The 27,205-nt window shown below is 37.7% G+C and overlaps 1 protein-coding gene across 2 annotated transcripts in view; it reads left to right on the top strand.

Moving 5' to 3' along the window:
- Nucleotides 1-27,205, top strand: part of ZCCHC7 (zinc finger CCHC-type containing 7) — a 253,674-nt gene that overhangs the window by 185,562 nt on the left and 40,907 nt on the right. For both annotated transcript variants that reach the window (XM_066367651.1, XM_066367652.1), the window contains exons 3-5: nucleotides 17,382-17,425; nucleotides 19,393-19,518; nucleotides 20,454-20,624. In XM_066367651.1, the coding sequence (XP_066223748.1) occupies nucleotides 17,382-17,425; nucleotides 19,393-19,518; nucleotides 20,454-20,624 (341 nt within the window). The remainder of the gene's footprint in view (nucleotides 1-17,381; nucleotides 17,426-19,392; nucleotides 19,519-20,453; nucleotides 20,625-27,205) is intronic.

Genomic DNA, 27,205 nt, shown 5'->3' with positions numbered 1-27,205 from the left:
TCTATTAAAATTTACTCTATTTAAATTAATGCCAGTACAAAAATTTAATGACTAAAATGTATTTTTTTAACCAATGTTAAATGGAAATGTATAAATAAAAGAAAACCAAGACAGAAATAAAGAGCAGTTTGAGAAGAATGCAAGTTGAATAAAGTGGCTCAACCCACAGGGGATTTGCATGTGGCATTGTGTGTATTTCAAAAGTTTCCGTTGAAATAACAGATGCTGCTGATGAAGTTGGGAATAGTAACTTCATTTGTGGCTGGCTCAGTTGCTTATTAGAAGAGAGAAGATCCCAGGGGGAAATCTGGTGTAGTAGAAGTAGGCTCAGGAAAAGATATGACATAAATAACATGACAGCTTCATCTTTATAATCTTTCACCCATAAACATTGACTAGGTACAGGCATGATTATCTATATATATCTAATCATATTTTGTGTGCATCCTATGCCTGACAAGTGATGTTATTCAATAACAAATTTTTTTAAGTTCTTTTTTAGTTCCTAGTAAAGGAACTAAATTCCAAGTTTTTTAATCTTAAATTTTTAATAGTTTAAAAATTCAAGTTTTTGGCCCTGGCTGGTTGGCTCAGCGGTAGAGCGTCGGCCTGGTGTGCGGGGGACCCGGGTTCGATTACCAGCCAGGGCACATAGGATAAGCGCCCATTTGCTTCTCCACCTCCCCCTTCCTCTCTGTCTCTCTCTTTCCCTCCCGCAGCCAAGGCTCCATTGGAGCAAAGATGGCCTGGGCACTGGGGATGGCTCCTTGGCCTCTGCCCCAGGCGCTAGAGTGGCTCTGGTCGCGGCAGAGCGACGCCCCTGAGGGGCAGAGCATCGCCCCCTGGTGGGCAGAGCATCGCCCCTGGTGGGCGTGCCGGGTGGATCCCGGTCGGGCACATGCGGGAGTCTGTCTGACTGTCTCTCCCCGTTTCCAGCTTCAGAAAAATACAAAAAAAAAAATTCAAGTTTTTAAAGTCTTACTGAACTTTTATATATACAGTGACAGTCCATTAAATTATCTAAGTGGCTTATGTACCCCAGTTTAGAACATTGGTTATTCATACAAGTGTGCATATGAATGTTTCTTTTTTTCTTTTTAATTTTTTTCCTAATGTAATTTGAAGTATGCAAAATGTGCTGATAACTGGATAGATATACAAAACAGATGTGACTCGGTCCATAGAGAACTTACAATGTAGTGAGGGAAATAAAATATTAATGTATTTCTTAACACAGGTTTAAAGTTTTTGCTAGCCTAAGACATACAAACAATGTACTTTTAGGATATGAGTGAGGCCTGACCACGTGGTAGCACAGTGGATAGAGTGTTGGACCGGGATACAGAGGACCCAGGTTCGAGACCCCGAGGTCACCAACTTGAGTGTGGGCTCATCTGGTTTGAGCAAAAAGCTCACCATCTTGGACCCAAGGTCGCTGGCTCAAGCAAGGGGTTACTTAGTCTGCTGAGGGCCTGCGGTGAAGGCACATATGAGAAAGCAATCAATGAACTAAGGTGTCGCAACGAAAAACTGATGATTGATGCTTCTCATCTCTCGCTGTTCCTGTCTGTCTGTCCCTATCTATCCCTCTCCTGACTCTCTCTCTCTCCCTGTAAAATAATAAATAAATAAAATAAATAGAATATGAGTGAGATAGAAAATACTGCTACCAGATAGAAATCAAAAGAAATGTTATTTAAGTAATTCATTCAGTAAACATGAGTACCTATGATAACTAAGCAATTGTGCTTTGGTATTTGAAAGATACAAAGACAGAAATGACATGGTTAAAGGCCAAGAGTTTATAGAGCTGAGAATGATCATCTTTGCTTTTGAAGGGTTATCGGGAAGGAAGATTTCGATGGAGGAGGTAAAACATGATTAGGTACTTGAAGACCCAAGTCTTCGTGCCATATGGTTGAAATTAGGGATGGATTGTGTTCCAGGGAATACATGCATAGGTAGAGTTGCAGAGAAGAGCAATACATATTGGGGAAATAATTAGGCATACCTGGGGTATTGGAGCCAGGAAGATGAAGCTAGAGAAATAGATAAGGGCTAAAGCATGGGAAGTATTACAAGGCATACAGAGGAGCTTCACATTTATCTGGTAGTCACAGAGGGACCATTCAAAGCAGAAAGAATTCATATTTCCATTTTAGAAACATTACCTAAGTAACAGTGGAATGGAAAAGGGATTGTTGTGTTAGAGATTGAATTTATTTTAATAATCTAGGTGAGAAATTAAATGTTTCTGGGCCAGTGTAATAGATTGGATTTGTTATGGATACAGAATTTTCAGGATGTGGTAATTATGTGAAAAGTGAAAGGGAAGAGTTGAGGTTTTTTATTTAGGAAATAGACTACAATACAAGGAAGAGAGGTTAGGATTATTTGTTCTTAAGAGAGAAATGCAAGAAATGGGGAGAAAATGAATTCATTTTTAGTGATTATATATTTGAGTTACCTATAAGATATCTAATCCAGATATCCCCATAGATCAGGAACTCAAAGAAAGATTTGGTCTAGTGGTACAGATTTGGTTTTCTCTGTGGGCCTGTATGACATAACCTGAGCCAAAGAATGTAAAATGAGGAGAAAGAAGTCAAAGAGTATAACATTGGTTACTTGATAGTAAACAGTGGAAGAGGAAACTGCAAAGGGAGACAAGAACTAGGCAAGTGTTTTATTGTATTGACTAAGACCATTGTAAATGCTCACAGAGATCAAGTGAGAAAAGTACTGACTTTTATCTATTTGCATTGGCTCTGAGGAGCTGAGCCTTTACGGATACTGGGAATTTTTAATCGTGGAAATCGGATGGGTTGGGTGGAAAAGTGGGCAAAGAGGGAAACAATGTGGGAGGTTAAGGGGGAAAAATGAGCACAAGTACAGAGATGGGAAAACACTGGAGTATTCAGTTACAAACAGTAGAACCTCTGGTTTAAAATATTAGGTATATAAAAAGGGAGTGTGGGCAATAAACTCAAAAGGAATATAGTTAATTTGATTTTTATGCTATAAGTGCCAAATTAACCTCAAGTTCTCTGGTGGGATGGTTATTCACGATCTTCTCTACTTTTATCTCTATGTTTTCTTGACCATTTCACTGTTTTAGAGGTGTTAAACAAAATGTCACATGAGTCAGGTGGGGCTGCATTCTTCAAGTAAGAGACTAGATATTGAGAAGGCCCACAATCTTGGTGTCTTAGTGATTGCATGTGAATACCACCCCATGTCTGGGTTTCTTCCCAATCCCCAATTGTGAGCTGCCTGTAGATAGACTAACAGTTTTTTGAGGGAGAAAACAGTTGCTAAAGTATTTACTACATATTCTAAGAAAGACTATTTAAGCAATATAGTCATCATAAATTCTTGCTCATTGGAAGACTACATTCAATATTTCTTGTTAAATATTTTCCCAAATAATAATGGACAGTTGGTCTTTTTTTTAATGTTATTAATTAAATCATCCTTCTATTTAAAAAAATAAACTTTTTATGGTTATTAGGTTACTATATTAATGCTTTTTAGATTCTTTACCCCAATGATAGCACAAATCACTGTATGGCAAGTACCATGTCTTAGACATCTGCTCCTACACTGTCTTGTACATGAGAGAGATTCAGTAAATAGTTGTTGAAAATTGATTGACACCATATTAAATGAAAACATTTTACAATCTGAGGAAAGTTGTACTTACATTCTCAAATAATGACTAGTGGCAAGGTAAGGTTTTATATCTGATTTGTTGAATACTAAATTCTATTATATACTGAGGAAATCGTAAATGCATACCTTCTCACTAAATATATTGGGGGTTAAAATTTTAGATGTTACAACTTAGGGTATCTAGACAACATAAAGCATCTTATAAGAAGGCTTCCTTATAAGAAGGAGCTATAGAGTATTAGGCTCAGGAAAAAATTCTTCTTAGTTCCTGGCACCTGTGCTGCAAATGACCAGCAGGATGTGCTAAACTGAGTCCTTCCTTAATCTTTGGTGACCTTTGGGGAAATATTTATTAACTCTGGTCAAATTATCCCAAAGGTAGAGAGAACTAGCTCTCTAGTTGTCTACGGCTGCTCTTTCAGCAAAGGAATGATCTTCAGCTATTCCCACCCAACCAGGGTGTAGAGAGAAAATAACTGAAGCATAGTATGAACTGGCTTGGACTCTAAGAAATCTAGTTCAAACTTTTCTTTGGATCCTTTGAAATCTGAATGCAGTCTTATGGGTAAATAGTACTACATATCACAAAAAGTACCACTTGCCATTTTTTGTAGATAGTACACACATAAAAAGTGAAGTCTTGTGTAACTATAGCATACAGGATTGATCCAAGGATAAAATGATAAAATGTGTGTGTGTGTGTGTGTGTGTGTGTGTAGTTTTTTTTGTTTTGTATTTTTTCCAAAGTTAGAAGTGGGAGGCAGTCAGATTCCTGCATGCGCCTGACTGGAATCCACCAGGCATGCTCACTAGGTGTCGATGCTCTGTCCATCTGGGGCGTTTCTCTGTTGCGGCTGGAGCCATTCTAGCACCTGAAGCAGAGGCCATGGAGCCGTCCTCAGCACCGGGGCCAACTTTGCTCCAGTGGAGCCTTGGCTGTGGGAAAGGAAGAGAGAGATAGAAAGGAAGGAGAGGAGGAAGGGTGGAGAAGCAGATGGGTACTTCTCCTGTGTGCCCTGACCAGGAATCGAACCCGGGACTTCCACATGCCAGGCTGACGCTCTACTGCTGAGCCAACTGACCAGGGCCAAAATGTGTATATTTTTTTCTTTTTTTTTCTTGAGTGAGAAGCAGGGAGGCAGAGATTCTGATTTTCGCATGTGCGCTGACTGGGATCCACCCAGCAAGCTCCCTATGAGGTGATGCTTGGCCCATTTGGAGCCACTGCTCTGTTTCTCAGCAACCGAGCTATTTTAGCACCTGAGGCGAGACCATGGAGCCATCCTCAGTGCCCAGGGCCAACTTGCTTCAACCAAGCTATGGCTGCAAGAGGAGGAAAGAGAGATAGAGAGAAAAGAGAGGAGAAAGGGTGGAGAAGCAGATGGTTACTTCTCCTGTATGCCCTGACCGGAAATTGAATACACACACCAGGTTGATGCTCTACCACTGAGCCAAACAGCCAGGGCCATAAAATGTATATTTAAAACAATGTATAGACTCTGAATCACCACATAAATAGGAAAGATGTCTATCTTTATTACTATGCAGTAAGAGAGAGGAAAATATCAGAATAGTTCCACAAATAGGAGAAAGTGAGGGGAAAAATGTACAAGTTTATGGGTTCACTTTTCTTTTGGGTTTATATTTTTGTTTTGAAGGTTATTTCAGAAGAGAGAAAACATTCTGGTTGTTGCTTGATGTTAACAAAGTGCCCTATAATTCTATTTTACTATCTGCCTTCAACATTACTAGTACAGTAGAAAGAGTCCTGCTGTACTGTTACTTGGAGAGCTCACACAGTAGGAAGCCAAGACTTTTAAAGTTAACTTGGAGGGGTCCATGGAAAACTTCTTAGATGGAAAAATAGGTTTAATATAAATACTAGAAAGCCCGGCGGCCATACGAAATGACCGCTGTTCTAGATATTATAAATTGTAATTAAAATGATTTGTGCAAAGGTGTCTGCTAATTCAAACTGAATTACCCAAGGCAGGTGGCGAGGACACCCCTTTGCTTACTGCCCCACGGGGTTTCCCCCTTCTACTTGCTTAATTGCTTAAAGTAGAATGCAATGAAGGAAACCACTGGTGGTACATTTAAGAGCCACGCTAGCTCAATAAATAAAGGTGATTTAAATAATAAAATGTTAATTCACATGTCAAAGATCTCTTTGTACACAACATTTCTTGTGTAGATCTTTCCATCATTTTTAAGCTCGCCTTGCAGAGGACCATCAATTATTTTTAATTTTACGTTCATTCTTTCACGAACTCTTGAACAGGCAACATAAAGTTGACTGTGTCCAAATGTAGGCTCAGGTAAAAAAATGCCAACACGCTTAAGCATTTGGCCCTGAGACTTATTGATGGTCATAGCAAAGGCAAGTTTTACAGGAAATTATCTACGTCTCAGTTGAAACGGCAACTCTGTTTGAGATGGAGCCAAATCAATTTTTGGAATGACATTTATTTCACCTTTAGAGGAGCCAAAGACTTAGCTATTATGACATTATTTTTCAATTGGAGAACCTCTAGTCTTGTACCATTGCAAAGACCCCTTCTGGTGTTAAGATTTCTTAACAGCATAATAATTGCTCCAATCTTTAACCTTAATTTGTGAGGTGGCATGCCAGAAGGTGGGACTATTTGAATGCCGTGGCAACTTCACCCCATTGGCTAGTACAGTTACGCAAGCAACCAATAAGCTATCGGCGACAAACAGACACTTAAGCCGCATATAATAAAGATTAGTACAGTCTTTATATGTATTTCAAGTAAAAAGTTTTTTATATATACTAGTATTTTAATTCTCAGTATTCTTTATATATAAAAAGATCTGTAGAAATTCCTATGAAAGGGTTAATATACCCTTCTTTGCAATTAAACTGTCCTGTTTTCTATATTCTTTTACCTCTTTTGTTATGTTACTTGTGCCTTCCTTTTTTACTAATGTTCTTCATCTTTCCTTACAAAATTTTTGCTTTAGCCATATTGTGTTAACTTATTCCACATTTGCCCTCCTGATAAGAGATGATGAAATTCACAAAGACTTTAAAATTAAAACAGCTGTTACAAATATACACAGAGGTTTGAAGGAGGAGATAAATGTAATAAGAAAAGAAATGGAAGATATAAAAAAGATCCAATTGGAACTTCTAGAACTGAATATATAGTATTTGAGATAAAAAAAATTTTTTTTACTACTGAATGGGCTTGAGTACAAATTAGAAGAATAAAATGAAAAATTTAAGAGTCCATTATGGACAACTTTATGCTGGTAATTTTGACAATTTAGAAATAATAAACAAGTGCTCTGAAACTCTCAAATTACCAAAACTAGCCCAGGAAGAAACAGAAAATGTAAACAGCTCCATATCTACCAAAGAAATAGAATTACTATTTCAACTTCTTTCTACAGGCAAAATCCTTGCTCACAAATAAGAAAAACTAGCCTAGATGACTTGACTGATAAATTTTATCAGATATTTAGGGAAGAAATAACACCAGTCCTACACAAACTCTTCCCAACACTTCCCAAATCTTATGAGGCCAGTTTTACCCCAATATCAAAACCAATGATATTATAAGAAGAGTATAAATCAATAAATATCCTTCATGAACACAGATGTAAAAAAAAATTACATCTAGCAAATTAAATACGTACTACTAAATTAAATTATATATGTTATAAAGAATAATGCATCCTAACCAAGTGTGTGGTTTTTTTTTTAATTTTTTTATTCATTTTTTAGAGAGGAGAGGGAGAGACAGAGAGAGAAGGGGGGAGGAGCTGGAAGCATCAACTCCCATATGTGCCTTGACCAGGCAAGCCCAGGGCTTCGAACCAACGACCTCAGCATTTCCTGGTTGATGCTCTATCCACTGCGCCACCACAGGTCAGGCTAACCAAGTGTGTTAATCCTAGAATACAAGGTTGGTTTAATATCACTGTAATTCACCATATTAACAGAAAGAGAAAAAACCATGGTGCCATCTCAGTTGATTTTTAAAAAAAGCACTTGATAAAATTCAACACATTCATATTAAAAATTCTTAGGAAACTAGGAATAGAAAGGGATTTCCTCAAGCTGTTATGACAAATCTATAGTAAACAGTATATACTTAGTTGTAAAAGATTGAATCCCCCCCCAAGACTGGGAATAAAGCAAACACTGGGGAACAAAATTTTTGTTGCATCCACCAAAACACTTGTTCTTACCTAATTCGAGTGTACTGATCTCAAATCTGACATTAGTTTTTCTCTGTAAGCTACAGTTTTTTTGCAATTTAAGATTTTAGGTTTTCATTTTATTATAAAATTTTCAACATTTAGTTTAACATAATGAAGTAGAATGTCTTCTTGGGCATCATCTTTGTGAAAATATAATAATTTATATAATACAGTAAATACACTAAAAGATATGATTGCCTCAGAATTTGTTTACAGTTTTGAAATAGAATATATTAAAACATGTATTTTAATCATAAAATTTGCGCAAAATTTATTTAAATTCTATTCAGGCAAAAAATTTGCTTTTGTAGCTCTTTAGTTTGTGTACTTGTTGAGGACAGTCTCGTTTGATGTTCCAGTAGTAGTCTGCTCATCACTAACAGCTCCCAAGATTTTCGGGAAACTTACCAAGGTGATATTCAGGAAGTGAATCTTAACACTCATGTTACATCCAATGTTGCAGAAAGCCAACAGCATCCTTTGAACCAGAAGTTCATAGTTTTCTGCTTTTTTGTTGCCAAGGAAGTTGTTTGTAACTGCCACAAAAGACTGCCATGCTGCTTTCTCCTCTTTATTCATCTTCCTGGCAAATTCTTCATCACATATGAGGGTTCAAATTTAAGGTCCATCAAATACACCTGCTTTTTTGTTTGTTTGTTTTTTAATTAGTTAATTTATTTATTTTTTACAGAGACAGAGAGTGAGTCAGAGAGAAGGATAGACAGGGACAGACAGTAACAGAGAGAGATGAGAAGCATCAATCATTAGTTTTTCATTGCGCGTTGCAACACCTTAGTTGTTCATTGATTGCTTTCTCACATGTGCCTTGACCACGGGCCTTCAGCAGGCTGAGCAACCCCTTGCTGGAGCCAGCGACCTTGGGTCCAAGCTGGTGAGCCTCGCTCAAACCAGATGAGCCCGCACTCAAGCTGGCGACCTCGGGGTCTCGAACCTGGGTCCTTCCACATCCCAGTCCGACGCTCTATCCACTGCGCCACCACCAGGTCAGGCAAATACACCTGCTTTTATATTCTCAAAAGACAAGGCAGGAAAAGCAGAAATAATATGTTGAAAGCATTCACTTTCTCTATTCAAAGCCTGAACAAACTGCTTCATTAAGCCAAGTTTGATGTGAAGTGGGGGGAAAATTATCCTGTCTCAATTAACTACAGGTTTATTCACAATATTTTCATCCCTACTTCCAGAGCTTCATGTTTCGGCCACTCCTTCTGTGTCCAGTGTTTCTCCCGTGCTTGGCTGTCCCACAAACACAGAAAGCAAGGATACTTCATGAAACCTCTCTGTTGTCCTAGCAGGAAATTTACTGTTTTAAGATCCACACAAATGATCCAGTTATGCTCCTCGTACTTCAGAAAGTTGAGGACAATTTTTATGTCATTCTTACTAAGTCATTCAATTCAGGTTGGCTAAACTGCTGAGGTGTTAATGACTGCTTGGCATCAGAAGAAGACCCTTCAGATTCTACAACCATTTGCTCATGCATTTTATCAAAATACACTTGATCACCATGTTCACTTTCTTCATCCTTAGAAGAAATAAAACCATTGAAAACTGGAACCAGAGTGTCTCCGAGTGTGGGATAGGTTGTATTGCTGAAGCAATATTAGGATATACGATCATTGCCATTTTTTCTTGCTGATGCCCTTTGTATAGATTAGACAGAAATAACAGTCACTACTGTGGTCCTTAGGTTCGCACCAAAACATGGGAATACCAAAAGGCATTCCTTTGCATTTTTCTTTGTCCAGTCTCAAAGCATTTCCTCACAATTATGACACACAAAATGAGGAGCCCAATTCTTGTCTTGATCGCCAGGGGGAACTTGAAAATAAGCAATATATGCATGTGTCACAAATGATGAAATATTGCACCTTCAACATTGAAGTGTGTAACAGCCACATATATAACAGAAGGTGTCAGGACTATTCTTACATTTACGCCTACTCGAAGAAGCCATGATTCAATCTTAAAACAAAATAAGAGGGTGTTTTTATCAGATAATAATTTTTTACATTTAAAAACAACTACAATTATGTAAAAGTGATGTTTGTAAAACATTAATTGCCTTGTGGTTATGTTCAATCCAAGAGTCGTTGCCCTTTAACTTCAGTTTAAAAACCAATGCATGCCTGACCAGGTGGTGGCGCAGTGGATAGAGCATCGGACTGGGATATGGAGGACCCAGGTTCGAGACCCCGAGGTCGCCAGCTTGAGCATGGGCTCATCTGGTTTGAGCAAAGCTTACCAGCTTGGACCCAAGGTCACTGGCTCAAGCAAGGGGTTACTCTGTCTGCTGAAGGCCCGTGGTCAAGGCACATATGAGAAAGCAATCAATGAACAACTAAGGTGTCACAACGAAAAACTGATGATTGATGCTTCTCATCTCTCTCCGTTCCCATCTGTCTATCTCTGTAAAAAAATAAATAAAAAATTAAAAAATTAAAAAAAAAAAAAACCAATGCATGCCATTAACTATAACAAAAAAAAAAAATTAAAATTGAATAAAAACTAGAGTATGCACCAAAAAACATTTCTGATTTGGAATCAGCAATGCAGAAATATATAGAAACCGTTCTAAAACCTCATGCAACAGAAAATTTTTTAAAAAATTGTTTCCCAGTGCTGTAACTACTTACACTGAGTGTCATATCAGAGGTCCTAAATTATGCAGTGAGGTAAGAAAAAGAAATCAAAAGCATGCAGATTCAAAAGGAGATGGCAAAACTGTCTTGATTCACATGTAATATAATAATGTATATAGAGAATTGAAAGGAATCTACATTAAGCTTTTAGAACTAAGTTGAATTTAGCAAATTTGTAGGATGCAAGGTGAGTAAACAAAAATCAATTGTATTTCTAAAATTTGTAACCAAAAATTGAAAATGGAATTTAAAAATAAGCCATTTAGCCTGACCAGGCGGTGGCGCAGTGGATAGAGTGTCAGACTGGGATGCGGAAGGACCCAGGTTCGAGACCCCAAGGTCGCCAGCTTGAGTGCAGGCTCATCTGGCTTGAGCAAAAAGCTCACCAGCTTGGACCCAAGGTTGCTGGCTTGAGCAAGGTGTTACTTGGTCTGCTGAACACCCGTGGTCAAGGCACCTATGAGAAAGCAATCAATGAACAACTAAGGTGTTGCAACAAAAAACTGATGATTGATGCTTCTCATCTCTCTACGTTCCTGTCTGTCTCTGACTCTCTCTCTGTCCCTGTAAAGAAAAGAAAAAATTCCAAAAAAATAAGCCATTTGTAGTAACAGAAAGAAACATGAAATACAGATAAGTGAATGTGTGTGACAGAGAGAAAGAAGGGGTGAGGGAAGGAGGGAGGGAGGAAGGGTGGAAGAAAGAGAGATGAAAAGCACCAACTCGTAGTTGCATCATTTTAGTTGTTCATTGACTACTTCTCATATGTGCCTTCACCAGGGGGCTCAAGCCAAGCTAGTGACCCCATGTTCAAGCTAGTGACCTTGGGCTCGAGCCAGCAACCTTTGGGCTCAAACCAGCAACCTTGGGATCATGTTGACTATCCCATGCTCAAACCAGTGACCCCGCACTCAAGCTGGCAACCTCTAGGTTTTGAATCTGGGACCTCAGCATTCCAGGTCAACACTCTATCCACTGTGCCACCACCAGTCAGGCTCAGGAATAAATTTAATAAAATACATGCAAGACCTGTTGTTCACTGAAACCTATGAAACATCACTTAGAAAAATTAAAGAGGCCAAAATAGATGAAGAGATATACCATATTCATGTTTTGGAAGATTTGATATTATTAAAATATCTTTTCAAGCTGGTCTATTGATATAGCACAGTAGCAATCAAAATCCCAGCAGGCTTTTTTCTATTTTTTTTAGAAATCAACATTTATTCTAAAATTCATACAGAAATCAAAAGGCTCTAGAATAGCCAAAACAATCTTGAAAAATAATCAAAAAGTTGGAAGGCTTACTCTACATGATTTCAAAGTTTTTAAATAAAGCTTTAGTAATAAAGACTGTAATACAATATAATGATAGGCATATAGCTCAATATAATATAATAGAACTTCCAGAATTTGACAAATGTATATAGTCGATTGACTTTCAACAAAGTTGCTAAGGTAATCTGTAAAGAAAGGATGATCTTTCCAACAAATGATTCTGGAACAACTGGATATCTGTATGTAAAAATTGGTAATAACTAGACATAAAAAGCTAAAACTGCAGAAATTTGGAAGAAAACACAAAGTGCTTGTAACCTTGCACAGAGAAACTTCTTTGGGCACAGGAAACATTAATTGACAAGGGAAAAGCTATCAGATTTATTAAAACTTTGATTTCTTAATAACACTTTAAAAATACAGTGGTACCTTGAGATACGAATTTAATTTGTTCTGTAACCGAGCTCGTAAGTCAGTCAACTCGTATATCAAACTGCCGATACTGACCCTGACCCATGCGCCAACTAGCAGCAGCTTCCCGAATCACAGCTCGTATCTTGGAATTTCGCTTGGATCTCGAACAATAATACGGACCAAGTCGCAGCTTGTATCTTAAAAAATTTGTATGTTTGTCTGTTCATATCTCAAGGTACTACTGTAAATGAAAAAGGCCTGACCAGGCGGTGGCATAGTGGATAGAGCATTGGCCTGGGAAGCGGAGGACCCAGGTTCTAGACCCTGAGGTTGCTAGCTTTAGTGCGGGCTCATCTGGTTTGAGCAAGGCTCACCAGCTTGAGCCCAAGGTCACTAGCTTGAGCAAGGGGTCACTAAGTTTGCTGTAGTGCCCCAGGTCAAGACACATATGAAAAAGCAATCATTGAACAACTAAGGTGCCGCAATGAAAAATTGATGCTTCTCATCTCTCTCCATTTCTGTCTGTCTGTCCCTACCTGTCCCTCTCTCAGTCTCTGTCACCAAAAAAAAAAAAAAAAAAATGACAAAGCAAGCCACACCAGGACAAAATATTTGCAGATCACTTGATTTGCAGATCATGTGTCTGATAAAAGACTTGTATCTAGAGTGTATGAAGAACTCTTATGATTCATTGAAAAGGAAAAAGACAACCACCCCTCACAAAAAAATGATAAAAAATAACAAAATTTTCAAAATGGTCCAAAATTTGAACAGTTTTTGAAAAAGATATATGAATGACAAATAAATACATAAAAGATGCTTAACAACCTTAGTCATGAGAGTAATGCCCATTAAAATCTTAATGCAGGCCCTGGCTGGTTGGCTCAGTGGTAGAGCGTCGGCCTGGCGTGCAGGAGTCCCGGGTTTGATTCCTGGCCAGGGCACACAGGAGAAGCGCCCATTTGCTTCTCCACCCCTCCCCCTCTCCTTTCTCTCTGTCTCTCTCTTCCCCTCCCACAGCCAAGGCTCCATTGGAGCAAAGTTGGCCCGGATGCTGAGGATGGCTCTGTGGCCTCTGCCTCAGGCATTAGAATGGCTCTGGTTGCAACAGAGCGACGCCCTAGATGAGCAGAGCATTGCCCCCTGGTGGGCGTGCCGGGTGGATCCCGGTCGGGCGCATGCAGGAGTCTGTCTGACTGCCTCCCCATTTCCAACTTCAGAAAAATACAAAAAAAAAAAATCTTAATGCAATACTACTTCACATGCATTTTAAGGCTAAAATTGAAAAGACTGACAATTCAAGTGTTGAGATTATGAAGCTATTGGAACTCTCATGCATTGCTGATGGGAATGTACAATGGCTTAACATTAAATCAGTTTCATATAAGGGTAAAGGGATGCTTACCACATTTAGTAATTCTATTCCTAGGTATTTTTCAAAAGAAATGAAAACTTATGTCAATTAAAAGTAAGACTTTTGCTAGAATATTTATTGCTGCTTTATTTATTTATAACTGCCCCAAATTGTAAACAACCGAAATGTTCATCAGGATATGAACAGCCAAACTGTTATATCCACACAGCAGCATACTGCTCAGCAATAAGAAAGGAACAAACTATTAGTACCCAACAACATGGGTGAATCTCACAAATATTCAGAAGTAAAAGAAGCCAGGCACAAAATGGTACATAATATGTGATTCTATTTTTTTGTGGTCCTAGAACCCACAAAATGAATCTATTCCGACAGAAAACAAATCAGTGGTTGCTTGGGGTGGGGACTGACTACAAATATGCACAAGATAATATTTTTGGTTGATGGAAATGTTCTACTTTTGATTTTTGTGGTGGATACACAGGTGTATACATTTGTCAAAATGCATCATGCTGTATTTTGTACATGAGTACATTCTATAATATGTAAATTATACCTCAGTAACATTTCCTGTATGGCAGACTTTCAGTGACGTTTTCCCCTTTCTCCCTTAAATTCATCTTTCTCTAAATTTACCATACTATTTTTTTATTTGTACTACTTAATTTTTTCATTTGCCTCCTTGTGTTTTACTAAGTTATAAGCTCTTACTCATCTTTGTTTACACTTGCAGCACCTTGCTTATTGTAACCTTGCAGTATATGTTTGTTAAACATTTAATGCAAAGAAAGAATTATTAGCTATTGCTTTGATTACAATTCTGAAGTCTGAAAAGAATCACTGGCCTGGATATTAGCGAGACAAGGCTATAAAGCAATGTTATTAGGCGTCCTCCGGGCAGTCCTAATCTTACACTTTAGGGCAATACCATTTTATATTCCATTGCACTGGGTGGTGAATACATGGAAGATGGTGTATTCCATCTTCCATGGAGTATATCTGGTCCCTGTGGGAAGTTGTCTTTAAAGCAAGACACCCTGTGCTGGTTGCCAAGGCCTGGAGAATGCAGGTAACTAGACTAAATGACAATGAATTTGATTCCAGTAATGAATGAAAATCTGATAGAATTACATAAATTTCATGATATAAGTTACCATGACTACCGTTTAGTCCAGTCCAGAGAGGATAAATTACCTGCACAGAACAACACAGCAAGTAGGAGATAGGGTTAAAACTGGAGCCCAAGCCTGACCAGGCAGTGGTGCAGTGGATAGGGCGTTGGACTGGGATGCGAAGGACCCAGGTTCGAGACCCCGAGGTTGCCAGCTTGAGCGCAGGCTCATCTGATTTGGGCAAAGCTCACCAGCTTGGACCCAAAGTCGCTAGCTCGAGCAAGGGGTTACTCGGTCTGCTGTGGCCCCACAGTCAAGGCACATATGAGAAAGCAATCAATGAACAACTAAGGTGTTGCGACAAAAAGAAACTGGTGATTGATGCTTCTCATCTTTCTCCATTCCTGTCTGTCTGTCCCTGTCTATCCCTCTCTCTGACTCACTCTCTGTAAAACAAAACAAAACAAAAAAAACTGGAGCCCAGATTTCCACTGAGTCCCATCCCAAATTTTAACAAAGTATAGAACTGGCTGCCTGTGGAAGTTCTAATGAATTGCTCCTTAGACAAAAGCTTACATTAGGTTGGGACTTGGAGTTAAGCAAACAGGATAGATAAAAGAGCAAGGACAGGAGTCAGCTGTCAATTCCAAGATAGAACCAAAACCGGAACCATGGGTATGGCCATGAGTTAATTAATGTGTTCCTGATTATGTCTTTGTTCATTTTACCCCAAGAAGTCTGATTCCATCTGCATTTGAAACCTATTTTGTACTTGTCAATAGATTTTCTACAGTAAGAATATGCTGCAGCTTGTTGAAGAGGAATTAGTACATTACCCAGAATACTGGTGAATTCCACGGGAATGTTAAAACAATCTGAGGGGAGTGGATCTCCCTCTCTCCTGCCTTCCCTTTTTCCACTATTTCCTGTTGTGTGTAAATTTATTGGAGTTTGAGGGTGGCAACAGTTGCTATTTTGCATTTCACTGGTTTTGAATTTCATTTTTTAAGGACAATATGAAGTCAGTTTTATAATTAAAGTGAGTTTAAGCAGTCATTTTGAATTTTAACGATGAAGGACATTGAGATACAAAAGGCAGCTTTGAAAGCTACAGCAAAGCTTGCTCCTTAGATGAATCCTTTGAATGAAAGAATAATAGCGTGGATGGTGATGATGAAGGAATGGGAGCTGCTGCTATTTAATGTATTCTCCCCTCTCAGTATATGGATGCAGCCTCCAAATTTTACAAAGGAAATAATCATCAGCACAGCATCTCTGCTTTCCTATGGATTGGTCTTTTTATAAAGCAGCCTCTTGGGTTTTCTCAGTAAAAATATTTTATTTTAAAATATATCTCTAGACACTTACTCCTGGTAGGCCTGGGAAAATGTAGATTACTTCATGTCTCTTCAAAATTCCTTTCAAAGAAAAGAGTCAAGCTCAATTTGTGTTTTTGAGATAGAGAAGAGGAGTAGATAGGAGGAAGGAGGAAATGTTCACTTTCCTTTGGAGGGAGAAAAAAAATCTTTCAGTCCTTTATTGACACCTTAGCTTCTGCCTTAGTCATATGTCCCTTCCTCCTGGGCCCTGGGTGGACCAAAGGAATAGCAGTCATGTGCTGTTTTGTACAGGAGCAATGCAAAGAGAAGAAAACAGCTGATAAAGGAAAATGTAGGGCTCCCCACACCCCTAGGTTTTTACTGTTGTATTTTTAGATCAATCAGTGGTTTCAGGACTTATGACCTCCTTTTTTTGCTGTTTTATTCCACTGTTTTGATGTTATAAACAGTATTGAATTCCTATCCCTAATTGTGAGATAGTGTTCAAAGTCCAAATTTTTTAATTTTATAATGAAAGTCAGCTATAATGGGAAGCTAGTGGACACAGTTAATACTGATAATGGAATGAAAATCTTTCCTGTAACTACTAGATCTAGACTGGTTGGGGGAGAGGCTTCAAGTTAACTGTCAATAAAGAAATTAATAAGAGAAAGGGCAAAGTAAGGGAGCACTCAGTAATGAGTAACTCAACTCACTGAATAGCCAAAGGTAAGGGTTTGTATACCAACTTAACATGGGGAGGACTTAGGGCTTCAAAAGATGGGAGGTTTGGATGATGCTTGTTTACACAAATTTTTTTGGAATGTCATGATACCCAAGGTAGTGACTTCCCTGACAGTAGATCTGTTTGTGTAGGGGGGTGGGGGGGGTGCAGGAGGTAGGGTGATCACTGACTCTCAAAGCTCCGCTTCAGTCAGATAAGGGGAGTTCACATAAAGATTTTCTGCCTCTGCTGTTAGGTTTTAGATCCCTTCACTGATTTTCTTATATTTATGTTTTGATGGTTTTCAAAGCATTTTCATATCTCATAGGATTCTATCTTTTAGGTAGACAGGGCAAATACTATTATTCACATTTTATAGGTAAGGAAACTGAGGTTAAAAGAGATTTAAGTGTTTGTTCACAACCACACAAATTATAATGGAACCAAGATAAGAAGTTAAGGTATTCACATCTCTCACTACAATTTCTTTGTCCAATTTGTACAATTTCAGTACAAAGAAATTGAATAATTTATTGTCAATCTATAAGTGCTTTATAGATGTCAAGATTGAGTAACATTTTATTTATTTTGTAGGAGAAGATGGTGTAAACTGGTTCATCAGTGACAAAGACGTTGAGGTAAAATCATTGTTTTTGAAGTTATGAATAATAGACTAATAACTTTTTTTGATTCCTAGTTTTCTTTCACTTTATTATGATCAGTTAATAAACTTCTTTTTTTCTTTTCCAAGTGAGAGGAAGGAAAATAGACACACAGACTCCCACATGTGCCCTGACTGGGATCTACTTGGCAACCCCCATCTGGGGCCGATGCTCTGCCTATCTGGGGTCATACTCCCAACCAGCTATTTTTACCACCTGAGGTGGAGGCTCCATGGAACCATCCTCAGCACCTGGGGCCAATGCACTTGAACCAATGAAATCATGGCTGTGGGAGGAGGAGAGAGAGAAGGGGGAGAGGTAGGAGTAAAGAAGCAAATGGTCACTTCTCCTGTGTGCCCTGACCAGGAATTGAACCCAGGACATCCATATGCCAAGCTGATGCTCTACCACTGAGACAACTGGCCAGGGCCAATAAACTTTTTAAAAATAGCAACAGCCCAAGTATCTTGTAAGGTAATTGAATTTTCTGAAGTGTGGTTCAGCCTTGATTTTTGTCAATTAATTGCCATAATGAGTTAGTCCCCTTTCCCTACTGTTTGTTTCTTCTCTGTGATAGCAAATCCTCTCAACCCATATTGCCTGGTACCACCAAAGATCAAAACCGGAAATAACTGCTTCTTCCGTGTAAGGAAATGGTTAGGCTATATTTAGAATGTGGCAGGTGTTTATTAGTCTTAATTGTGGCAGATGGCTAGAAAAGAGAATAATTTTACAAGTTGATAGAAAAGAAGTTATAAGAGATTATTAGATTATGATGTCTTGGGGCCTAGTTGCCCAATTCAGCAAAATAGTAAGTAAAGGAAAGTTTTTTCAAAGATGGAATTCTACCAAACATGATAAAATCATGGTTGGCATTTACATATTCCTCTCTAGATATCCATATGATATGCTTTGCTGATATTTTCTTGCAAGATACTAGGTTTTAGCTAGAATATGAGAAGGCTAGAATTGAGTCATTTTAAGCAGAATATATATTTTTAAAAGGACTCTGTTAGAAAGAAATAAATCTTATTCTCTCTTAGAAATTATAGTTTAGTTTATAGGCAATAACCCTAGGCTAGTCAATAGAAGGAATGTATTCAGTAGCTGTATGGTTTTATAACTTTATAAAAGAGAAATTCTTTAAAAACAAAACAAAGACAAAACAAAACACTTCTCTAACTAAAAGTTTAAGCAAGCACTCATTCAGAAGAATACAGTATATATTCAGATCTAGAAGTCAGCAGTATCTTTGACTCTGAATGCCACCAGAGTGTCTGGTGTATATCAGTGCCCTTGCTAGACCTGAACTGTAAGCAGAGAAACGTACAAAAGAAATGGAAACAGGCCCTGGCCGGTTGGCTCAGTGGTAGAGCGTGGACCGATGTGTGGATGTCCCGGCTTTGATTCCTGGCCAGGGCACACGGGAGAAGCACCCATCTACTTCTCCTCTTTCTCTCTCGCTCTCTCTCTCTCTCTCTCTCTCTCTCTCGCCCCCTCCTGCAGCCATGACTCAATTAGAGCGAGCTGGCACGGGTGCTGAGGATGGCTCCATGGCTTGCTTCTGCCTCAGGGGCTAAAATAAAATGTCTCAGTTACAATGGAGCAAGGGCCCCAGATAGGCAGAGCACCCCCCTTAGTGGGCTTACCAGGTGGTCCTGGTCAGGGCACATGTCTGTCTGTCTCTGCCTCCCTGCCCTGCTCTCACTAAAAAAAAGAAAAGAAAAGAAAAAAAGAAATGGAACCATATGAAGAGTGTAAAAGAATGAAGAAGGGGACAAAAAGTAGTGTTGTCTTTATAGCATCCCCTTTTAGGTTTTTCTAGCTCCTTTTAAGAACACAAAGTTCCATGTTGCTAGGTTCTAAATTGAACTGCCTATGACTGTTAATTCTCTTGAACAGAGTGAAATGATTTTTTTAATTGACTTTTTTTTTCCCTTTAGGCCCAGATAGCTAATAATAGAGCATCTGGAAGATGGACCCACCGATACTATACAGCGAACAAAAACGTTACTTGTAGAAATTGTGACAAATGTGGCCATTTATCAAAAAACTGCCCTTTTCCACAAGTATGTGAAATTTGTAATGTTTCTTTCTTCCTTGTTAAAATCAAAATCTTAAAATTGAAACCCTGTAACCGTAGAATTCAAATCTTACATAATTTATGTGTTAAATTTCTTGTTAATCTCCCATGTAGGTCATAGCCTAGAGTAGTAGTAGAGAAAGAACAATAAATTTAGAGGTAGAAAAACCTGTAATCCATTTCAGCTTCCCATCAGTAGTTGAACAGCTTCAGGCAAATCATTTCTCTGTGCCTCTGTTTTCTTGTCTATAAAATGAGAAGGTTGAATCAAATGATTCCTGAGACCCTTTTCACTTCTAAACCTTCTACTCTATGAGACTGCTTATTTCTTGTGGGATTTCATTGTTAGAAAATTATGATTTTAAGCATTTATAAATGATTACTTCTGAAAATTATACTAAACAGATACATCAACCTTTGAAACAGCACAGAGCTAGAGAGCTCTTAGATGTTCCCTGACACACACTAAGCCCTTAACGAACATTTCTATCACCTATTCCCTCTTCCAAATGATTGTCCTTCAAATTTTGGGGATAGCTCTCATGTTTCCTCTTTGTCTTGGCTTCTCTAGGCAAAGCAGTCTTGTTCTGTTCTTCCGCTGACTTAGGTTCCGGATCCTCATCATCCTACTTTTCCTCTCAGAATCATTGTTTGCCAATGTCCCTGCAAGACAAGGCATGAGGAATAGATGTCCACTGATAGTGCATGCAGACTAATGAGTCTTATTGGCAACCACAGGAATACAAATAGCTCTGATTTCAGACGGTTTGTTTTATTTTGTAATTAGGCTCCAGATTTGACCTTCATCAGGGTCTCAAATTGGAAATATTTTTTTATGGAATTATACAGAAAGAGAAAAATTAATCTTCTATTTAAGACGGAAGGATTTTACTAAACAGATTTTATTTGTCTGCCACATAGAAAGTCCGCGCCTGCTGCCTGTGCTCCGAGAGAGGACACCTCCAATATGCCTGTCCGGCCCGATATTGCTTAGACTGTTTTTTGCCTATGTCTTCTACTCACAGATGTCTTGCAAGAGCTTCCTGGAGAAAACGATGTGACCGATGTGATATGACAGGCCACTATGCTGATGTAGGTATCCTGCCTATAACTACTTCCTCTGGCTTTGGGGGCAGTGTTCTAATTTGTAACTATCTGTCAGCCTACCTAAAAGAATGTTTGCTCTGCACTGTACATAATCACAGTCACGTCCCTTTGGCCACTGATCATGTAAATCAGTGCTCTTAATTTATCAGGATAGTGATGCTACAGAATGGTTCGTCAGAAGGCAGCATCAACAAATATTGTAGAACCCTGCTAGGCCACTTTGCTTAATGTGCTTGCTGAATAAAACTTGAAATTAAAGAGATATGTAATAAATAACATGTTAAATGTATGTACCTATTCATGTGTAGTTAGATGAAAATATCATATATACCCAGTTAGCATTTGTGTAGAGGTCTTCATGAAGCGTGGTTTGATGCTGCTTGTTAATGGCTCTTGCAGGTAGAATAGTCTTATGTTAGGACAAGCCACCAGAACTTCGAATATGCTCTTTTTAGTTCTTTAACTTTTTTTTTTAAAGAAAGAGTTAATAGAAGACTTTTCAGCTACTTGTAACACATTAAGTTTTAGCACATTGTTATTTTGGACATCATTTTGCATCATATAATATATGTTTGTGGGAGTCTAGTCACAATTTTTTTTTTTCTTTCATTTTTCTGAAGCTGGAAACAGGGAGAGACAGTCAGACAGACTCCCGCATGCGCCCGACTGGGATCCACCCGGCACGCCCACCAGGGGCGACGCTCTGCCCACCAGGGGGCGATAATCTGCCCATCCTGGGCATCGCCATATTGCGACCAGAGCCACTCTAGCGCCTGAGGCAGAGGCCACAGAGCCATCCCCAGCGCCCGGGCCATCTTTGCTCCAATGGAGCCTTAGCTGCGGGAGGGGAAGAGAGAGACAGAGAGGAAAGCGCGGCAGAGGGGTGGAGAAGCAAATGGGTGCTTCTCCTGTGTGCCCTGGCCGGGAATCGAACCCGGGTCCTCTGCACGCTAGGCCGACGCTCTACCGCTGAGCCAACCGGCCAGAGCCCTCTAGTCACAATTTTAAAGACCAGAAGGACTATAGAAATATCAAAAAAAAAAAAAAGAGAAGACATGATACAAAGCACAAACATTTTTCTTATTTTATTTATAACTGAAGTGTACTTTATAGCCTTTTGCTCAGTAAATTAACATGGCTTTCTGTTGAGATGAATTTCACATTAAAACAAACTAGAAGATGAATGTGTGTTGTATATATTTCTTATGTAAGTAATTTAACAATTATAGATTTTAATTTTTAATGGACTTTGTTAAATGAATTAAAAATAGAGTTACTGTCCTACATACTGACTTACAACTTACTTTTTCCCCCTTTGGAAACTTTGTGAATGTGTCCCTGTATCAGCTCAGAAAGACCTCCCTTTCTAATGGCTGACTTTTATTCCATTGCCTGGATGCACCAGCTGACCCAGCCATTTCTCTACCAATACGTTTAGATTGATATTGTTAGTCACTTTTTTAAGCAGAGTGCTATGATGAACATCTATATATACTATATATATGTATACATGTAATTTTGGTAAGTCTAATTCTAAATGCAGTGTAATTAAAGGATACATATGTTTAAGTCTGGATAATTATTGTCAAATTGCTCTTCTAAGAGTGTTCTCAATGCTAACTATAATTGACCTTTAAAAATTGTGCCCAGCCTGACCTGTGGTGGTGCAGTGGGTAAAGCGTCGACCTGGAACACTGAGGTCACTGGTTCAAAATCCTGGGCTTGCCCAGTCAAGGCACATAAGGGAGTTGATGCTTCCTGCTCCTCCCCACTCTCTCTCTCTCTCTCTCTCTATCTCCTCTCTAAAATGAATAAATAAATAAATAATTTTTAAAAATGTGCCAAATCAGATAAGGAAAAAATGGTATCTTATTGTTTTAAGTTGTGTTTCTTAAGCCACTAGTGATGAATATGATTCTTAAGACTAGAGAATATAGAGAGCATAAAGACAGAAGTTGTCATTTCATTTCAAAGTAGTTTAAAGTTATTTTTCAATATTTACTAAGTCTTAAAAATAGTGAAGCCTAAGTTGTCTTAGTTTTATACTTTTGTTCTCTACATTCAGTTGTCAGTTATAATTTTCTTAGCAAGATTTTCTAGGTTGGCAGTTATATTTAATAGCATATCTTTTTTAACTCCTTCCTCCTAAAGAACTCTTACAAATATGGTCATATTTGCCTGTGATAACAGAAAGGGCTCAGATATTATCATGAGCAGTTTTTTTAAAACAACTATTTTAGTACAGAACAGTTAAGAATGATTCATAAAAGGTTATATAATCAGCTGTGAATTAACTCTGTAGCCCATTCTGCTTAACATCTTAATTTTGGCCTCTAATGTATGTTAAACTCTTTATCTAAAATGGCCTTGAGGATTAATAACCCCGGCGAATATAAGTTTTTAAGATAGAGCAAGGCTGTGGCTGCCTTCAGGGATGGCAGCACTCTTTCCCCTAAATCTGCCAACGTCTACTGTCGTCGTATTTTTTGTAATTACGTGCTGATGTTTCCATTAATTGATCTTTTCCCAGTCTTCCCAACTGGTATAGCATTCCCTTGAAGCCAACTCAAACCTGGGCTCCACTGACTCCTTCTGAAGAAGCTTCGAGTTTTTCCACTGTCCCAGAGCTCTTCATGAGGATTTATGTGCAAGCGGAGTCATTTTCTGGCCCACAGTTGCTGGAACTATTCGGCCAGTCCCATGCATGCTTTAAATCTGTCTTGAAACCTGGCCCTCCACAGAAAATACTGTTTCCCCTGCAACCTTTAAAATGCTTGCTGCTCACCCTTTCTTGATTCATATCCCTCTGAATTAGGTTGATTCGGATCAACCTCTTTCTCGCTTGCTCTGACTGCTTCTAAATCATTACTCCTCCCTCTTTTTGTAGCTATCTATGGTTTATTTAAGGCTCATGTGCTCTGAGAAAACTGTTCTCCACCCTTTGTCATTTTCATCTTCCCACCTAACTGGACTTTCTGCTCATTCACAGAGGATTTCTGAAGTCCTGGGTAACTATAGATGCCCTAACCTCTTATTAATTAAGGAGGTCAAAAAACTTCCATTTTTACTGTATATATTCTTATTACCACACCTCAAATCTCTGTAATGCCAGAGTACCAGTTATATGTGCAAAGAGAATTTATAATGAAAACTGATGTCGTATTCAGTCTTGCTATAACGAAGAATACAAATTTTCTCTTTCTTGAACTCTGCTTGAAAAATGCCTTATTTGTTAACTACTATAAAAGTATTTGGTTGAAATTACAGAATTTCACAATGTAAAGGTTAGAAAGATGGCTCACGGCCTACTGAAGTCCAACCTGCATCATCGGTACTTTCCAAAGGAAGAGAAGGCATTAATGCAGAATTGATGGATTAAAAAAAAGAATCAGAGGTGACCCCAAATGAAATAAACTCATAATAGGAAGGAGGAGGAAACTTGAGAAGATCCTAATTCATTCCTCAGTGTGACTAGAGAAGATAAAGGAGAATCCAAATTAAATTGATCAAAAGAAATACTGATCAAAAGAGCACACACTGACTGTGAGGGAGAAAGAAGACCCACATCTAAACATATGCAAGTAAAATTTCTGAATGTCAACTATAAATCATATATCCAGACAGAAAAAACACATTATACACACATATATACACACACCTCAAGTTTGCATCAGATTTCTCCTGTGCATTACTAAAGGCCAGAAGGCAGTGGAGAAATCTCTAGAGGCTAGAACATTCTGAGAAAAATAGATGACACAGCCAAGCTGTTGTTCATTTGTGAATTTATTGGAAAAGTCAGAGACTAAAATAAGCAGCAGTGAACAGTGAAACCAGAAACATAGAGTACATGCCTGAGTACTTCCTATTAACCTGTTTTTGAAATTAATATAAACTTTAGAAAAAATAGCTTTAAAAAACAAATACAATTTTAAAACTCTAATAATGTGGACCATAGGTAATTCTAATAAAATTTTATTTGTTTTCATTACAAGGAGAGAAAAGTTATATAACTTTTAGATTTCTAATTTAAAATGAGGCAAAAGAGATTTAATATAATAAATGATGGGGAAAGATGGACCCAGCAAGAATATGTAAAAAACCAAAAAGTATGAGGACAAAAATAAGAGTAACTATCAAGTATCACAATGAATAAACGCATTGGATTAAATGCACTTATTAGAATACAAAGACACCAGTGTCAGAAACCATAAAGGAAAATAGTGAATAGATTTAACTTTTAAAAAAATGTCTGTTCATCAAGAGGCCATTAATAAAATTAAATGACAAATTACAACTTGGGAAAGATTTTTATAAAATATGTAGTAGGATAATTATCTGCAATATGTAAAAAGCCCTAACAAATTAAAGGAGGAAAGAAAAGTGCCTCAGTAAGAGGCACTTTTCAATGTTAGGGAAGTTATTCTAGAAAAATACATTTGTATAACCTTTCTGGAGTTCCATTAATGAATTTTTAGAAAGATATAGCTGCAAAAATGTTCCTCTCAGAGTTGTTTATAATAACAGGAATGAGAAGCAACCTAAATATTTAACCCTGTAGCAGACTTAAGTAATTTACAGTATATCCCATATAGTGGAATACTCGTTAACCATTTAAAAAATGATATAGGAATGATTATTGAATGTGAAGAAGTTACTAGTCCATTAAATGAGAAATGCACAATTACAAAACAGTATGTGAAGTATAACCTTGTTTTTATATAAGTAGAAATACTTATATATGTATATAGATTTGCATAGAAAAAAGTTTGGAATGAAGTACATTTCAAAATGTTTACTGTGGTTATGGTTTATAAGAAAGAAAGGAAAAGTTAGTAAGGAAGCTGGGGTTGTTATTGTTTAAACATGGTGGAAAAATGAATTAAGTAAGCTTGAGTAAACTGAATTAGGGTATATAAACTTTGAGAATGATCTGGAATACTTTTGTTTTTTAACAATGCTCACGATATTTTAGGTTTTTAATTCCAAAATTGAACTATAAAATATGAGATCAGATTTATCTGAGCAAATATTTTTTCTATGTACTTTTAAACAACTAAAAGCGTTACTGAATAGATCTTAGTTGAATGTAAAAGTAGGTACATAGCATGTAGTAAATGCTAATGATGTTTCCGAAATTATTTTTTATACAAAGAAGGTGGCCACAAGCAGCTATATACATATTTTTTATTTGTCCTTTTGTATTTATGTTTTTTCTCTCATACAACAGCTCCCTGAAACTGAATTTTTGCTTGCTTTCTCTTAAGTTTGGCCACATGCAAGAGTTGACCATTATACAGTTGGTTTCACTTATTTCAGCTGCCTTATTGAATTTCCCCAGGATCACTTTTTGCATCAGAAGTATGGAGAATGCCAAATCGACATCGTCACAGCAATAATTAATACAACCAAGTGCTTGCTATGTGTCAAGCGTTGTTCTAAGGACTTCATACTTATTACCTCTTTAACTGTCACAATAGCCCTTTGAAAAGGTACTGTTATCCCCATATTATCAATGAGAAACAGACATAGAGGTGTATAACTTGCCCAAGGTAGTAAATACTAGAGCCGAGGATTTGAATCCAACCATTTTGGCTCTAGAGTTAATGGTTTTACTTGCTGTATTATCATGCTTCATTCTATTGCCTCTCATATTGTTTTACTTTAAAATACCTTTCACTAACGTTTAGCTAACAACTAGCAGGTATACTACAAGCGTTAATAACTATTAGTAAAATTAACTTATGTTAGTAGTCTAGAGTTACAATCAAGAAGTCTAGAATCACAATCAAAATGTCTCCAGAAAGATTTATGGTTCTCTGATGTGAACATATTCTTTTAAATGGAAATACAGTTGCTTAAAGTAACCCAGTATAGTAGTGTATGATTTGAGATATGGGGGGGTTGTTTTGTTTTGGGGTTTTTTGGTTGATACTTTTGATATAATTTTCTATAAAATATGGATTGTTATATTTCCAAATAAAACTGAAATGTAGTTTTCTACTGACAAACTTGACACCCTTATAGCAGCACTTAAATTAGGAGGAGACTATCAAAGAGAAACATCTTTAACCAAAATATTAGACTTGTCAGTTTTTCTGATTCCAGAGGATTGATTAAAATTTGACCTTGGATAGAAAGATGATTTTATGAAATCTGTTTCATTTTGGAAGTAGCTTAAAGATAGAGACCAATGCATGGCTTTCCATACTGGTTGGTGAAAAAAAAATTAGATAGATACTGTACACACTGCCACTTACCTCTGTTGTATGTTTATGACTCCTTTTTATTATAAATGACACATTTTCACACAATAGAAACATTACAAGCACTATTAAAACTGTGATGGATCTTGAATTTTAATTGTATATTTCTGTGATTTCAGGCTTTATAGCAGTCTTTACGGATTTCTATCGAAGGCTAATGCCCACGATGTTCTCTTCAAAATATTCCTTAGAGAAGAATTTTTTTCATATATATTCAGTGTACATGTATCATAGCCTATATAAGTATTTTGTGTCTCTGAGGAATAGGGGATATACACAATGGCTACCGAAGTAGCTGAACAA

Source organism: Saccopteryx leptura, chromosome 2 (genome assembly GCF_036850995.1).
Source record: "Saccopteryx leptura isolate mSacLep1 chromosome 2, mSacLep1_pri_phased_curated, whole genome shotgun sequence".
NCBI lineage: Eukaryota > Metazoa > Chordata > Mammalia > Chiroptera > Emballonuridae > Saccopteryx > Saccopteryx leptura.
The sequence above is the reverse complement of the archived record's forward strand: the minus strand, read 5'-3'. Positions and strand labels throughout refer to the sequence as shown.